General features: G+C 54.7%; 6 protein-coding genes across 6 annotated transcripts; 3 read left to right on the top strand and 3 right to left on the bottom strand.

Annotated features, from left to right (window-relative positions):
* Positions 1 to 1020: 1020 nt before the first annotated feature.
* Positions 1021 to 3685, top strand: SDRG_13616 (hypothetical protein). Its single transcript, XM_008619713.1, has 4 exons — positions 1021 to 2014; positions 2065 to 2688; positions 2741 to 2904; positions 2961 to 3685. The coding sequence occupies exons 1-4, from the start codon at positions 1079 to 1081 to the stop codon at positions 3568 to 3570; spliced, it is 2334 nt and encodes a 777-aa protein (XP_008617935.1). The 5' UTR covers positions 1021 to 1078; the 3' UTR covers positions 3571 to 3685.
* An 855-nt stretch (positions 3686 to 4540) lies between these two features.
* Positions 4541 to 6727, top strand: SDRG_13615 (microtubule-severing ATPase; the record flags this gene model as incomplete). The annotated part of the gene is made up of 11 exons (XM_008619712.1): positions 4541 to 4970; positions 5022 to 5139; positions 5184 to 5554; positions 5597 to 5674; positions 5716 to 5918; positions 5965 to 6116; positions 6168 to 6277; positions 6325 to 6364; positions 6419 to 6468; positions 6516 to 6584; positions 6629 to 6727. Exons 1-11 carry the CDS (start codon positions 4584 to 4586, stop codon positions 6725 to 6727), a joined length of 1677 nt encoding a protein of 558 aa, XP_008617934.1. The 5' UTR covers positions 4541 to 4583.
* A 92-nt stretch (positions 6728 to 6819) lies between these two features.
* SDRG_13614 (hypothetical protein) lies at positions 6820 to 7301 on the bottom strand. Its single transcript, XM_008619711.1, has one exon. The coding sequence runs from the start codon at positions 7211 to 7213 to the stop codon at positions 6932 to 6934; it is 282 nt and encodes a 93-aa protein (XP_008617933.1). The 5' UTR covers positions 7214 to 7301; the 3' UTR covers positions 6820 to 6931.
* A 2357-nt stretch (positions 7302 to 9658) lies between these two features.
* On the bottom strand, positions 9659 to 10113 carry SDRG_13613 (hypothetical protein). The gene has a single exon (XM_008619710.1). The coding sequence runs from the start codon at positions 10047 to 10049 to the stop codon at positions 9723 to 9725; it is 327 nt and encodes a 108-aa protein (XP_008617932.1). The 5' UTR covers positions 10050 to 10113; the 3' UTR covers positions 9659 to 9722.
* Positions 10114 to 10701: 588 nt separating this feature from the next.
* Positions 10702 to 14126, top strand: SDRG_13612 (hypothetical protein; the record flags this gene model as incomplete). Its single annotated transcript, XM_008619709.1, has 16 exons — positions 10702 to 10908; positions 10955 to 11104; positions 11150 to 11248; positions 11301 to 11335; positions 11386 to 11464; positions 11518 to 11567; positions 11609 to 11783; positions 11830 to 11885; positions 11934 to 12126; positions 12171 to 12497; positions 12546 to 12773; positions 12820 to 12964; positions 13008 to 13282; positions 13334 to 13433; positions 13483 to 13738; positions 13790 to 14126. The coding sequence occupies 16 exons, from the start codon at positions 10702 to 10704 to the stop codon at positions 14124 to 14126; spliced, it is 2712 nt and encodes a 903-aa protein (XP_008617931.1).
* Positions 14043 to 15558, bottom strand: SDRG_13611 (hypothetical protein). Its single transcript, XM_008619708.1, has 6 exons — positions 15436 to 15558; positions 15193 to 15389; positions 15050 to 15138; positions 14741 to 14994; positions 14320 to 14695; positions 14043 to 14263 (listed from the first exon to the last, which is right to left on the bottom strand). Exons 1-6 carry the CDS (start codon positions 15531 to 15533, stop codon positions 14138 to 14140), a joined length of 1140 nt encoding a protein of 379 aa, XP_008617930.1. The 5' UTR covers positions 15534 to 15558; the 3' UTR covers positions 14043 to 14137.
* Positions 15559 to 15820: the final 262 nt, after the last annotated feature.

Below are 15820 nucleotides of genomic sequence, written 5' to 3'. Positions count from 1 at the left end.
CTACAGTACTTACCTATCAGATTTGCGGCATTTTTGCAGCGCGTGTTGACGGCAAGCGCTTTGCGCAGAGCATGCGTGCGTTAGTGTATCATTAGTCCGTGACGCAGCCCCTTCGAGCCTTGGGCCCAGCACGCTCGGTCGCTAGTCTAGACCAACGACGGTGGTCGTGGATACGGCCAGCATCATATCGACACCAGTGCCACGAAGATGTGAAACACGTGTATCCAAGATGTTGCCCTTCATCGCGACGATCCCTTCACACAAACAAAGCTTGGAAACGTATCTAGATCTATTATCCGACCGACATTTACCAGTCGTGCGACTACATAGGTAAGCTGGGAATGGCAGGCTCTGGACGATTCCATCCCCGTCACATCGCGAATGCATGGGGCTGAAAGAGAGAAACCTCACATGTTAACGGTATGTCATACTCTTTCATCGAGGCGGCTTAAAGAGATTTGATGCTACCTCGAAACGCACAGCCACGTTTTCGCGCCCGCGGTGCACAAGGCAAAAATCAGTCTCGAGCCCGACGTGGCGATTTTCCGCCGCTCGAAGTTGCAACGTCAACTTCGACCGCGCCAGTGCGGTGCGTTCAGCAACAGAGCCGTTGTGAGCCTCGCTGAACCGACGACGTTCGACCACGCCACAGATGGACAGCAGCCGCTACACGTGTGAGTGCGACTTGGCTGCAAGCGCTATACAGTATTGCTGTTAAGCAGACGTACACCCTTCCTTATCTTGGCATTCAGCGCAGTGTGGACATTGCACTTTGCGATCAATCGTGTGTTGAAGCAAGGCTTGCAGCTTTTTCAGCAGCCTTGGGAAAAGGCTCGTTGGGGGGTAGGTACGGTAGACATTGTTTGGATTGTGAGCACCCACGTCGCAATCTGCGACTGTGGTGCGGGCCAGCAACCTGTGCTGGGCACCTCGCATCATCCCAAACCACGAATGCGTTTTAGTAGGTTAAACACCCGGCCAATCACGCTGCGCGATACAACCAATTGCAATTTCGACCAATGAGCGTGAGGCCAAAGTCAGAAACAAACCTGCGACCGCCGAAGACGAGCGGAGTGTGATGCAGGTCCTTGTCTGGAAGCACGCGGACGAGCGTCTCGAGGTCGACGATGGCGCCATGGACGTGTACCTTGCGCACGCTGCGGCTGGGCGTGTCCGCGTTGTTGGCCTGATGAACGGTGACGCGCCCGCGGACGCGACCTTCGCGGCGACCAAGGAGCATCAGCTGCTGCTGCACACCATGGCGCCGAGCCTTCCAACGCTCGACGCTGGTGATGACGAGAAGCAGCCGCTGCTTTGGATGCATGCCGAGGAAGCGTCCAACGTCGTCGTACTCGCCTCCAAGAACGAGCACCTCGGTCGTTTGCTCCTGGTGCTCCTCTCGTCAGTTCTTTTGTACAGCCAGGACAGTGAACTCAGCTTTGACAAATTGCGCTGGATCGCAGATCTCCCGACGCTATTCAAGTTGCGGTCAAACCAGGACGAGGCCGGCGTCATGAAGGACCTGGCGAGCGTCCTGCCGCGCTTTGTGTGGGTCGCGCGCAACTCCAAGGTCAAGTGGCTCGCCAACCCTGGGTCCGCCACGAAGAAGACGCCCATGGAGTACTTTGACGGGCTCTTTGCGCTCGAGTCGGGCTTTAGCGAAGGCGTGATGCAGAGCAACGCGTTCAAGACGTATTTTACGACCTTCTTCCCCACGCGCGACTGCATGATGATCAGCCGTGCAGTCGAAGCCAACGCCGGCATCGAGCTCGCGTACGATCTGTCGCGCGACGTCCTTCGGTCCGACTACGTCGCCGCCGCCGACAAGGTGCATTCACGGTACCTCTCTGGCGACGCCGGCGAAGACACGGTGCCGGCCAAGCATGTCGCGGGCAACGCGATCACGCCTGCCCAGTTTCGGATTCTCGTCGAGTACTTTGTCGAGTCGCTCAACACGAACCAGCTGCCGATTTTGCAGCACGCAGCAACCAAGATGCTTCGCGTGACGTGTGAGGTACACAATGCATCGCGTTCGACAACCTCCATCTCCTCTTGTGCTGGTAGCAAGGCATCGCACGCGCCACCGAGCAGTATACGCGGACGTTCGCGTCGCTCGTGCCGCTCGCCGCCGAAGACTCGGCTACGATCCCGTCGTCGCGACTGCTTCTTTTGGCCCACCTCCAGAGCCTCCGTGCCGCGTCTGTCGAGGTTTACACGCTATCGCAGCAGATCCCTGTGACCAACGCTGCGGCTCAAACGCTGCTCCAAGACCAAATCGCCACGCTCCATGCGGCCCTCGATGCTGCGTACGCTGAGGCCCGTGCGTCCGCCTTGGAGCTCTCGCAGGAGGCGTGCACGACGCTCTTGGCCACGTTGCACCCGCTCTCGCTTACCGAGACGACGGCAGAGCTGGCGCAGCGACCACGCGACGAGTTTCCAGATGGTCTCCAAGCGACCCTTTTGGGATTTAAGAGCAACCTCCAGCGTGCATTGGCCGAGTACAAGGCCGGCGCGACCGCGCGCAACCACCAAGGGTCGTCCAACTCGGCATACGACCCGGAAGCCGGCCTCGGTGTCGCCATGTACCCATCGCTGCAAGTGTACTTAAGCGACCACATCCTCGGGTCGGTCGTCGAGTGGGGCAAGCAAGTGCTCGGGCTCTTTGAGAAGCACATGGCTACCGCCAACGTACGCGCTATCTGCATTGCAGGCTGCTCTCATGATGGCTACTTTGCTGTAGGAGGAAAAAGTGGCATTGGAGCAGGAACTGGCCGAGCTCACAGCCGCAGACGCGCTGACAGACACAAGCGATCGCCGAAAGGAGTTTGAGCGCGAGCTTTCTGCGCGCACGGACGAACTCTCGTCGCTCAAGTCGACGCTGACGGCCGAGCTTGAAGACAAGCGGTACTTGTTTCTGCAAAAGGAGCTTTGTAGAGTATTCATGATCGTGCCTCGGTTAGCATGGACTTGGAGCGGCTTCTTCTCGACCTCCAAGGTGTCACGAGCAAGCACGAAGCCCGCGTCGCGTCCACGGAGCGCGAGATCGAGCGCATCAAGGCCAAGACGCTCAAGATCGAAGAGCAAGCGCTTCTCGAGCGGCAAAAGCGCGAGACGCTGGTGCACGGCGCGGCCATGGACATCCTCAACATTGAGACGTCGCTCCATAGCCAGCAAAAAAGTCTGTACAGCGAGCAGCGCAGTGCACTGGCCAAGGTCGCAGAGCTCGAGCGGTCGCTGAACACCAAGAAGACGGCGCATCTGCAGTCGCTCTTTGACCTCGAGACGGGCTGCGCGCGCCAAATGGAAGACACGAAAGCAGCGCACAAGAAGGATATGGCCGACCTCAAGACGCAGGCCAAGCAAGACATCTTTATGCTCAAGAAGGCCTACGATAGCAAGAAGAGCGTCGTGCAGCACCAGCTCGACGAAGTCAACGTGCTTGTCAAGCAATGTGAAGACCAGCTCGCGCTTCTCGAGCCCAAGCTCAACCTCGACGGCCCCGTTCCGCGACTCAACACGGCACAGGGCAATCCTCGGTCCACTCAAGACGAAATGTGCAAACAGTCGTAGACTAGAGCGTAACGAATGCTGCGATGCTGCGAGCCTTGAGTGTAGCTTCTTTCTAAGGGTTTTCTGCTGCAATTGTACCGGTAAAGCGTGCAACAGTGTTGATTGATGATGGTGCTTGCATTTTGCTCAGCAAGTATGAAGGCACAATTAGCGTCGTAATATGTGGTAAATGTGGTCCTGCCATAATTAAGCGTTTCGTCTATAGCGCGCGTTGTACACATCGCCCGCCGGCGAGATATAGTGTATTGCGCTCTTGGACGTCCCTCCAACCATCGAGTTGACTTTGAGCAAGTTTTCTTTCGGACGCCGCGTGGCCGACAGAGGGCTTGATATTCCAGTGCTGCGTCTATTAATGCCTCTGATTGGCCAAAAATATCGTAGAAAAAGAACCAATGAAAATACATGAAAACGTATCGGATGCTGGCCATCAGCGCATTCTCCACGAGTTGTCGGTCTCAACAAATTGCGAATGCGAGCTAAGTCTAAAAATAACGTGCGAGATAGATGTTGCAACGAGGGTCTCGAATGAGGCGGACAAGCGACCAAATGGAAGACTTCGTGAGACAAAAGACGAGCCACTGGCTCACACGAGTGTTGATAGAATCTTTCGATGGCACTTACTGCTCGCTGACGCCCTAGCGTTGCTGTACAGCAAGGTTCTTGACATGTATTTTCGTGCCGCGTGTCCCGTTGGGTCCAAGCAATCTAGCAAACGCAAGCTGATCCAGATTCTCAAATCGCTTGAGTTCGCACACACCGTGTGTTGTATATCCATAGCCCAACTGCTGCGTCGATCGGCCAACAATCCTTTTATTCAATATATACGAGCGAGCATCCATCACGTGACTGGACAGCTCCAATGCTGCGAAGTTCTGTATATGGGCCCACCATCATAAGTGGCGTGTGGTTGAACCATTCAAATTGTATCTGCGCGCCAAAGGCGATCTGAATCGCATATCCGGAAACCATCCGGATAGTCGACCCGCGACCGAAAGGTTGACTCTGGGCGTGGCATGGACGACCTCGTGCGGCAAGCGGCCATGGCCCGGGAGCGCTGCCTCCTCGGGCTTTACGACGAAGGGAGTAAGATCTTCCGCGCCTGCATCCGCGACGCCATCTTCACCCGCCGGTTGAGCCGAGACGACCGCGCGCTGCACGCCTTGGTCGAGAGCCTCAAGGCCGAGTACGCCGTCATCCACCGCTACACAACAACGCTGGACCTTTTCCAGCAGATTCAAATCCAGCCCAAGAAGCCCAAGCAGCGCTCACTCCTCGACGAGGTCCCAGCGCGCAAGCCACGTCCGAGCGTGACGTTCAAGCGGCTGCCGACCGAAGACGAGTTTGTCGTGCAGAAACGACAGCGCCGTACCGACGAGAAGGAGAACCCAGCGGCGAGCGAGGTACGGCAATGGCGTCACCCAAGGCAGTCCATTGAAAGCTTCTGCATGTAGAAGGAGCGAAGGGCGCTGCCCGCCAAGAGGAAACGGGTCAAGGACAGTACCGCTTCGACCAAGACCCTGAGCAAACACCCATACCTCAAGCGCAACAGCATCTCATACAGTGGCACGAGTACGAATCTTTGGAGCGTATCAAGGTGCCAATAGGTATTGTAGGCGAGCCCAAGGAACCGACGCGTGCCATGAGTTCCCGAGCAAGGGCGATGGCGTACGAGGCACCAAACATGGAGAGCCTCGCGCAGTCAAGTCTTCTCCGCAACGTCCCGTCCTCGGCCCTTGCGTCCAAGCCACTGTATGCGTCACCTCGGACATCGACCGAGTCAAGCACCGACGAAGGCCTTCCCAAGTACTCGGACATTGCGCGCGCAGAGCGGCGGGTCGACTTGGATCTGATCGAAGCTATCGAGCGCGATATCGTCGACCGTGGCGCAAAAGTCCAATTCGAAGACATTGCAGGCCTCGACCATGTCAAGAATCTGCTCAAGGAGGCGGTGATGCTGCCGCGGTTCGCGCCCCACCTCTTCACCGTAGGCTCCGCCCTCCAAAGATTGCATCGAACGTTTTCGTAGGAGGATGGACCGCTCAAGCCGTGTAATGGTGTTCTTCTTTTCGGTCCGCCGGGCACGGGTAAAACCCTCCTCGCCAAGGTAAGTTTTGCGATACAAACTCGTGGCTAAGAGTACTATAGGCTGTCGCCAACGTCTGCAACACAACGTTCTTCAATGTCTCGGCTTCGACGCTTTCGAGCAAATACCGCGGCGAATCGGAGCGCATGGTGCGCATTCTCTTTGAGATGGCGCGCTACTACGCACCGTCCATCATCTTTATGGACGAGATCGACGCGATTGCGGGTGCGCGAGGCACGGCTCAAGAGCACGAAGCGAGCCGCCGGTAGGTCATGCACCAATGTACGTCAAGCCACTTTTCGGTGTGGTAGCGTCAAGACGGAGCTACTTGTGCAAATGAATGGCATTCTGAACGAAGAGAACGGCGCGACCGACGCCGCAAAGCAAGTCATGGTGCTCGCCGCGACCAACTTGCCGTGGGAGCTGGACGAAGCGATGCGCCGACGCCTCACAAAGCGCGTGTGTACGTTGACGGTGTTCAAAAGTGATTGTTGATGACTTTGTTTTCCAAAAGATATTCCGCTGCCGGAACTTGTCGGTCGACGGGAACTCTTCCAGCTCAACTTGCGCAAGATGAGCTTGGCGCGTGACGTCGTTCTCGATGAACTCGCCAACCAAACGCAGGTACGTCGGAGCAATGTCTTTTGAAAAATATTCTATTCACGGAGTAGGGCTACAGCGGCGACGATATCACCAACATTTGTGAAGCAGGTACGTTTTTGTTGTACTGTTCCTCAATTGAGTTGAACAAACGTCGTTGCGTAGCCAAACTGTTGACAGTCAAGAGGGTGTACACGCCGCAGCTTCTCCAAGATGTATGAGATATCGGCATGCACGATGGTGAAAGCAAACGCATGCGTAGATTCAAGCGAGCTCGTGTTCCGAACGTGATTTGCGCCAACTCAAAGAGCAATCCCTCGTTGTCACCAAGGTCGGACCGTGGCGCAGCGTGGATGTCTAATAGAAATGCTGTAGGCTGATTTTCAAGTCGCACTTGGAAACGTGTCCAAGTCGGTCGGTACCGACCAATTGCATCGGTTTGACGCGTGGGAGGCAGAATTCGGCTCCAAGTAAGGACATAAAACGCATTATTTGTTGTCCTATGGGCTGCGAGCCACTGTGTTGCGCACAGTCTTTCGGGCTCACATGGCCCCAACCAGACAGTGTTGAGAACCCAACACTATATTCATTTAAGGTTAGCAATATTCACACATTACGAAACAAAGATTGACTACAACTTTACACAACGACGACAAACTGTACATACATCACTCTCGCCTATGGTGTTTTGCACCACGTGATACCGAGGCTCTCAAAGACGTCCGTGCTCGGGTCGTCGTAGTTGATTGCGTCGCTTTCGTGACGTCTATATTTGATGGCCTTCTGGGCCAAGAGCACGTTCTTGCTGTTGACGTCCGGGGAGTTCGCGAGGCGGAGCGTCGTGCGCACGATATGGTCGTAGCGCTGCTTGACTGCGTCGTCCGAGTAGGAAAGTTGATAGTGGCGCCGCGCCGCACACCCATGGCTCTCTTGTGCGACCACAACCTCAGTGGAGCTCATGTCGACGGATCACGTGGCAAAATGAAAAGTACAACGACACGAGACTCTAGTATCTTGATTGCGGTGTGGTTGATAACATTCCGCACTCGGAGATGCTGCCAGGAGGTCAATGACGTGGCGCGCCCATCGGTCACCAATTTAGGCGCGGGCCAATCAAATGCGTGGATTTTAATGCTGAAACGCTGTTCTGATGTTACTGTTGTTCTTGTTTTTAAGCTGGTGGACGTTACCGAAGTGTGGGCATCAATTTTATTGATTTGTTCGCAAGCAACATTGAGTCGAGCTCAATGGAGATCATGAGCGAGGTCGATAATAGTCAAGCTGGCAATCACACGTTTGGCTCCTGTGGATTGACGTTGTAACCAATCAAATGCGGCGCGTGTTGCTACACAACACACAATGTAGATGGGATGCTCGTTTGTAAAAACTCGCCGCACGCCGAATTATACGGGCGTTCCACAAGATTGATGTGCACAATCGGAACAATGTGGGAAATGGTAGAGTACGGCAACTCGAGGGGCGAGAGACCCGCCGTGTATTGTCAAATGCGTCGCTTCGAGTCGTTTGGACAGTAGCTACAAGGGCTGAGCGAAAATGGCCCGACCAGGACTCGTTGCACAGCGCAATAGCAACATGCATGGAGAGACCTACCGGTACACGATCGGGATTGCTGTGCACATTATTGATTTCGTGATGCATCATGCAACCCCCTGGAACGGCATCGCGGAAGTGCTCACGGGGCAGATCGATAGAGCCCGAGCGATCGACTCGGGACGCCATTGACGTTAGCTATGAAGCGGGCCGTCATTGTTTCGGAGGCTCGCGAGGATAGATAGCTTATTGTGTGTGAGCTTCGCCCGCTCGCTCGTCAGTCGATAGCGAAGTTTGATGCCATCTTTAGGTTCCTGTGATGTGGGCACTGGCCAGGGAAAGAGACCAAACACCGCAACGCCAAAATTTGTCATGGGAAATCTCATGTAGATACCGGTACTGCGCATTTATTGCGACGACTGCGCTGCCCACGTTCGTTGCGTGCTCTCAGAGCTTCTCCACTCGTCCGCGCTATCCTACACTGGCTCTGTAAAATTTCCAAATTTGTAAAAAATTTACCGGGGAAATGCCCCACCGGTCCCTGTAAATCGCCCTGTATCTGTATAATTTTTACCGGGTGGAGCAAAAATTGGCCGAGCGCCCTGTATCCTGGTGCCCGATACAGGGCGCCCGGGCACCCTGGCTTTTTACCCGGTAAAATCGCGAATGACTCATGTTTTGTATACTAGTCAAAAAATGAATACAAAATCGAATTTTAAGACGAAGTTCGAAGTTATCGACGCCATACAAATTGCGACTCCCGGCATCTTTTTACAGGGCAACCGGTGGGGCGTTTTGTTTTATCTTGCTCTGTATCGCGAAATCGCCCGGTAAAAAAACCCAGAGCCAGTGTGGGATACGGGGAACCGGTGGAGATGCTCTTAAGACGCGAAATGGCATTCTTATTTTATGGCATCCGATAACAGGCGCAAACTCGCTTTCGCTTCTCGGCTCTACAATTTGTACTTTTGGTCAAGGCACAGATGTGGTTATCGTTAACGGGATGATTCTCGAATTATGTTAAGGCAACGTCACCTCGGTGTAGACGAATCGTGCGAGGCGACTGCAGAATCACTCATTGCGAGGTTGGGTGCAGCTTGTGCCAGACGACACCAAGTCGTTCAAAGGCATCTTGAGTAGGGTCGTCAATCTCGAGGCGCCCAAGGGAGTGCTGGCGAAAGCGAAGTGCGCGTTGCGCAAGATCCGCGTTGATGCTCGACGCGCTTGGTTGTTGCGCGAAATGAAGCATGGCGCGGAGGCACGCATCGCATCGATCTTTTGTTGCATCGTCTCGATAGTAGAAGCGATACCGAGGCTTACGCTCGCTCATATTGATGCGCGGAGGTTGTTGGTGAAGCGCGCTCGAGATGTGGCGAGTCGAATTGTCGTGTGTCTTGAAAGAAGACTCACAGCTCGGGGCAGTCGCTGGAGAGACAGCAAAGGACGGTGTGTCGCTGGAGTGCCGTGCAAAGCTACGCATGGCATGTCGCTGGAGAGCAGCATGAAGCTGCGCTGTGCCGCAGCGGCATCGCAGGCCCGACGCGGCGATGATACGAGGTGCGTCGTCCCGCACTGACGATGGCGCGTGTTCTTGTCGCAAAATTGGCGCCAATGACTCCGTGTGTCTCAGTGGTGCAATTTAGCGTGTATCGCCCATGGTTGGCCAAGCAAATGTCAACGCCTTCGTCCTCGACGCAAGCTATTGGCGCAAACACATCCGAAAGGGCTGCTTGTGTTCGATGCCTCGAGTCGGCTGCCTTGGGTCATATGGCCTTGGGTACTCTTTAGCACCGAGCAAGAAAAGCGAGTCGAGCCAAACGGGCTTGTAGTTCGTTGAAGCAGCTTCAATTCAACTCGGGACCCCACAAACAACGTTCATTTGCACGAATATGATACACAAATCTAGGAAAGTCGGCGACTACGGCGTTTTGCACCACTTAATACCTAGGCTCTCGAATACGTCCGCGCTTGGGTCGTCGTAATTGATCGAGTCGCTGTGTCGCCGTCGGTACTTGATGGCTTTTTGCGCCAAGAGAACGTTGTTACTCGTGTCCGTGGCGTTGGCCAAGCGTAGCGTCGTGCGCACGATTTGGTCAAAGCGCTCCTTCAGCGAGTCGTCCGAGTAGGTGACGCGATAGAGGCGCCGGACTACCAGCGAGTCACGGGGACCATCGTTCGTCGGGCTCGATGCATCGGAGCTGCTTCCTTCGGCGATGCAGCGGACGTCGACTTCGGGGGCGTCCATGGTGTGCTGTTGCCGTCAACTTCAATTATGTTTTCGTGGTGCTGCGCTATCCTGCTTTTAACGTTAGGAAAAAGTGAAACCATCGAAAAGTGCGACATTTTCGTGACGTGGCACCCACGGATCGCGTCCCGCTTACACTGGCCAATGAAATTAGGCCGAATGGTGAAGTTGAAGCGCAGGAAGGAACGGCTTCATGAAAGCGGTTTTGATTCGTGAGGTGCCTCTTCTGTTATTCTTGTCGTCCCGTGGATCGGCGTTTGATTACTCAGCTGGTCGTTCTATGTTTCGTGAGATTCGTATTTATCCGAAATCGAAGCTCTGAGCAGCGAATGTGGAACTTTCGTTCGCGACTCCACGCATGCAACACGCATGCAACACCCACAATACTAGCAAACAGCATGCAAGCTCGATTGAAAGAGTATGGTTGCAAACTCTCGCTTTTTGGAAATATTCTGGTTTGTTTCACGGCCTACCAGAAAAGCGTGACCTTGTTTGCATGCTCGGATTGCTCAACTAGCCTCTGCGTGGAGTAATAGGCGCATTGCAAAGCACACAGGTGCATTCATTGCCACAGGAAAAGGTCGCCAATGGGCGGGAAACGAGGTGAAACCGACACGGCACAGCGCGAAAACAAATGCAAGCACGAGACGGCATGACCGAGGTTCGCGCCTTTCGAGCCGACCTCACCAGTGATGACTGGAACTTTCATGGTTACGACTTCAAGGAGCTTGAAGCCATATACGCAAGCGTGCTTCGCCGGCGCGCAAAGCGGGGTGTGAAAAGCATCAGGAACCCGCGTGGGTACTACCTACTTGCGAGTCGCTACGCTCGGAAAGACCCACTGCCATTACACGTGATTGTAATGACGCTGTCGGTGGGATTTGACTAATCAACGAAGTGAATAGGAACCAAAACCCAAGGTCATGGCATCTCCAAGCAAAAAGATCTCGTCGTTCGCCGAGGCCTACGTCGATCCCAACATCCTAGAGTACATCCGTTGCGAGTGGTGGCCTCTTGCCCACTTCAACCCGATTCTCTTCAAGCGCAATCATAATGTAAGCGCAGAAACGTTGACGAAGTCGTCTAAATCACTTGTTTAGATTCCCATTACGAAGGACGACTACATTCGCTTCAGTGCCAAGCTCTTTCGAGGTCTGCTTCCCGACATCGGTTTTCCCGAAGTGCTGCACCTCGTCGAGGTTTCTCGTTCATGCATCTACCTATGGAATACCTTGTTAAACGACATTGCAGAACGATTGGGCCATCGACTTGCTCGTGGGTGCTTCGTACGACCTATCATTTTACGTGAAAACGAGTCGCTGCATGCTATGGTTAGGGCAACGACTCCAATGCCAACCCTCATGGACATTCATCTATTTACTATTTCGCTTTTGGATTTGGCTACCGCGTGCACGGTACACGACACGCAATGTAAATCGAGTGCTTGATTGGCATCTATCTGTCGTAGGCTGGCGCGCTCGACACTATATTTCTCTTTCTCCAAGAAGCAAAAATCAAGTATGTGGCTTCGTACGAAAGGTGTTTCAGTGAGTGGCTAGGTTTCGCCTCGCGCACGAATTTGCCGAAATCCCAAAACTGCACTACTCAGAGCTTTCGGCCCCGGACGAGACAAGAGCACTCGACCCAAACGTCGTTCTCGTCGACCACGGCAAGACCTACACCCACTCGGTTGCACCCAATGCGCTGGGCAGTGCTCCATCCCACCACATTGCAGTACGATACATCCATAGAATCTAACCAAATTCCCAATTTTTCCTAGCTCTTTCCGACAAAAGTGCCCCTCATTGTGCTTTGCCTCGCGCTCGACATGGCATCGTACGCGCATATCAAACTGTCATCTCGACACCAGCAATATCGTCGTAGACGCTTGGACCTTGTTGTGCGCGCTGTCGACTCGAGAGCGGCTTCGCAGGATGCAGTGTGGCAAGTTGAGAACGTGCCCGCGGCGCTCGTCTTGTACAAGCCCAGTGAAGCCGACATCACATCGCTTCAGTTTGAGACACTGCGTGTGCGCGTGCTGCCGACAACCTCTAGCTCGGCCGAGACGACGTACCATGTACGCAGTCTCTCGTCAATACACACCATGCATGATCCATGTAGGTCACGTGCGTGCTGCTAGAGCCGGCAGCGCTCGAGTTTAAAACCGACTTTTATGGGTCCGTCGCAGCCAAGCGTGTTCGCGTCTTCGCCTTTACCCACGAGCAGCCAAACCCGGCACAGGTGTCGCTTTCGGTTGAGCCAACATCGGCAAAACCAAGTGCCGTCTTTGGGTGCATGTACCTCGTCAAGCACGACGTGACGGGTGCTGCGTCGTACCGATATCAGAGCCACGCCATATTGCATGGCAACGAACGCACGTATGCCCTCTCTTCGGCGCCAATGACGGGATTGTTTTACGCGGTCCTCTTTAGTACGATCGAGCTTCGGGTTTGTGCATCTTATTGTTGTGCAAATGTGTGGTCATTTTGTGCCTAGTTTTTGCTGTCGTATGGCGGCACAGCGCCCCGACCATCCATGTCGGTCACCGTCGTCCAGCGCCCGGCATCGGCTGCAGCTACAACCGAAGCGTCGATCGTCGCGAGTGAAACAGTCGCGGGACAACGGATGCGCGACGTAAGTATGGCGACCGGCCCGCTGCCCGACATCTTTGAAGGGACCCAAATCGACGTTCGCGCGCGCCCATCGTCCTCTCTACGGTCCAAAGTAAGAACGACATGCACTGTGTGATACGCGCGTCGTCGTGGCGTAGATATATTCGAGCCGGCTACACAGTAGCCAAGAAGCGCAAGCCAAGCTCGCCGACGCTCGTCGCGATCACGTTCAAGAGACAACGACACGCGCCCATACAGCGCCCCAACGGCCCCGTACGGCCAGCGACCGACCAAAGCAGCGAGGTACGCGACGCGCGATTCCAGGGGTTGAATTGTTTTCGTACAGAAGCGAACCGCGATGTAAACCACGAAGCCGTGGCTCTGCGCTCGTACTTTGCGCACATGGCAACGACGCAGCCGACGCTTGCAGAGCTGCGTGCGCGTACGACCGAGAAGGAAGCACGATTGCACACACTCCAGAATCTCAAGGGACAGTTCGACGTTGTGTACAGCGACGACGAGCTGTTCAAGCAGCTAGCGCGGGCCCCTGACGCCGAGTTGGAGCTCGAACATGGTGTGTTTGGCGCCGAAGAGTATCAATCTACAGCCATGTACCTTGGAGTAAAGCCGTTGAGGAGGTGGCACCGCGTCACGGCATGCTGGTATGTGTAGGACCTTGTGGATGGTTTACACGTCAAGGTGGCGCTTCAAGAGAAGCACAATGCGACTCTGCAGCGCTACGTCGCTAGCCCTACAAAAGCGTTCGAGAGTCGTACGTCTTCATCTTGCTGAATGAAAAATGGAAAGAATTCCATGCGTAGCTGACGAAGTCAGCGACATGCAGCGTAGCCTCGTTCAAGACAAGCTGCTTCGCTTCCCGCCACGCGTCTGTAGCCCGCGACACCGGAAGCACGCCGCGCCAATGGTGCTACCCAAGCAACTTCTCGCAACGGATCTGCCGTGGCAACCCATCTGGCAAGTGCACATTGAAACGCGGGATGCTGTCGGAAAGAGAAAGCCAAGTCCGCCCAAAAGTCCGATGAAGCCTCCGCGCAACGATGCTGATATCGAAACGCTGTTCGAATGCACTGCATTTTATTTTGGTCGCCTCATTCTACGTGTCTGTAGTTGCACTCGAATGGAGAGACCAATGGTTGACGACTTTTCCATGCTGACGTCGATCCTTGCACAAAAAAGCGAACCAGAACCAGTAGTAGAAGCACCGCTGCCCGAGACGGTCGCCGAGCCCGAGCCCAGCGCTCTTCGGTACCCCGAGCTGGTAATTCCCGAGTGGAAGGACCCTCCATCTGCGAATGCGCATCCAACGCGCCTAACCAAGCAAACCAAGACCCGGCAAAGAAGCCGCCACAAGTCGCTTATTCGAAAGCTTCCATGGTCGCGGCTGTATGCGACCGAGTCGTCAGCAGTGATGCGCTCGCCATGGGACGCTGGGCCAGAATCATGATGATTATCGCTTTATTCCGTTTTTTGCCGCTTGGCTGGCATACTTGCCTCGTCCGTGGCCTTTGTAAAGAGCGCAATGAAGAGGCCGCCCATGTCGTGAAGCGGCGTAAAGCGCACCGTATGCGGTATGCTTCCAGGCTATTGATCGAGTTTTGTGAGCGCAACCATCGTACAAGATATGTCGGAGTTCGTACCTGGCACGGCACATTGGTCATATCAATGGGCACTAAGGAGGCACTTGGAGTATCCTTTAGGAAGGTTGCGACGATCTCTTCGTTTTGCTTGAGCGACAAGCTGCACGTGCTGTAGACCATGCGGCCACCGGGTACGAGGAGTCGAAACCCATTGCGAATGAGGTCGTGCTGGAGCGCCAGAATCCCCGCAACATGCGACGGCGAAAGGTAGTTTTCGAGGTACGACTGCCATGCGTCGGCCGTCGTGAGCTTGGCCAAGTGTCGAAGAGACCCGTCGTGAGTGCACTCTGCGTCAACAAGCACCTTGTCGTAAAGACAAGACGCAGTCGCTGCACTTGTAGCCTCGCGCTGCACTTTGAGGGCGCGGGCACGGGCGCTAGTTTGGCAGAAATAAGATCGAGCGCAGTTGGAAAGAAAACACCTTTTGTTCATACGCTTGCGTGCAATGGATTTTTTGGAGCGATTTTCGACTTCGGCTGAGTCCAAAATGACGTCCAGTATACTGTCGTGGACAGCGGCGCTTGGGTCGCTGGATGTCGGAGCGCCCTCGGCAAAGCGTCGGCCGTCGGCATGAAAGAGGCGGCAGCGCCATGGTGTGTCCGGCAACGACTGCACGAGATCGTACTTGTGCAAGAGCGATCGACAGGCCGAGATACGATTCTTGGAGTAGTCGACCTAACGTTGAATTGTGTTGGGCACCGCAAAGGATATAACCTCATTTGCATCGTACGCCAGTGACACTGCCGCGACGGCCCAAGACATCAGCCAGCATGGCTAATTTAGCGCCAGGTGCGCAACATAGATCCAGAACGTGGTCGCCTAAGGCATTGTGCACAGAATTGAGAAAGGGTACGAGGCGAAAGAAGCGCGGACCTGGTTGCGGGTTCAACGTCGCGACGGCAAAGCCAGAGCTGGCTTCCATGCCATAGATCTTTGCCGATGAATACAAGCTGCTTGACGAGAGCGCGTCAAGCGATGAAACAGCGTAAAACGACTTCAACCAGGGAATGGGCTGCACGTCGGGAAACTCGGCCTGGAGCTGCTCGACCGTCACGGAGCTGTCCTTGATCCTACAAGAACGTTGGGGACCGCGCTTTTGCCGGCTACCTGTAGTACCGAAAGTATCGTGGAAGCGAGGTCAAGCTAACGTCGTAGACGCGCTGTTCAATACCATGGTCGACGAGAAATGCTCGGAAGGTCGCGGGTAGCTCCATCCTCTCCCGGTTGCCAATCGAAGCCACAGTGCGACAAATGCCGCATCTATGATTGGTCAGCATTTATCCGGAAACCGCCATTTTCTCCTTCCGGTATTATTAAGCCCTTGTTGCGTGGGTTATCAATTCAACCAGATAATTCTTACTAGTATCACATTTATCTGTCTGACTTGCTTTGTTGTGCACACTCCGTAGAGGGTCGTGGTCTGCCCTTCAGGCAGACAAAGACGGGAGCAAGAAGCCGGAAAAGGCAGAGGCAAGTGCGATGTGTTATTGACTTTGTTGTT

The sequence above is a fragment of the Saprolegnia diclina genome, assembly GCF_000281045.1.
Source record: "Saprolegnia diclina VS20 unplaced genomic scaffold supercont1.62, whole genome shotgun sequence".
In the NCBI taxonomy this organism is placed as follows: domain Eukaryota; phylum Oomycota; class Saprolegniomycetes; order Saprolegniales; family Saprolegniaceae; genus Saprolegnia; species Saprolegnia diclina.
Note: the sequence above shows the minus strand (reverse complement) of the source record. Positions and strands in the feature narration are given on the sequence as shown.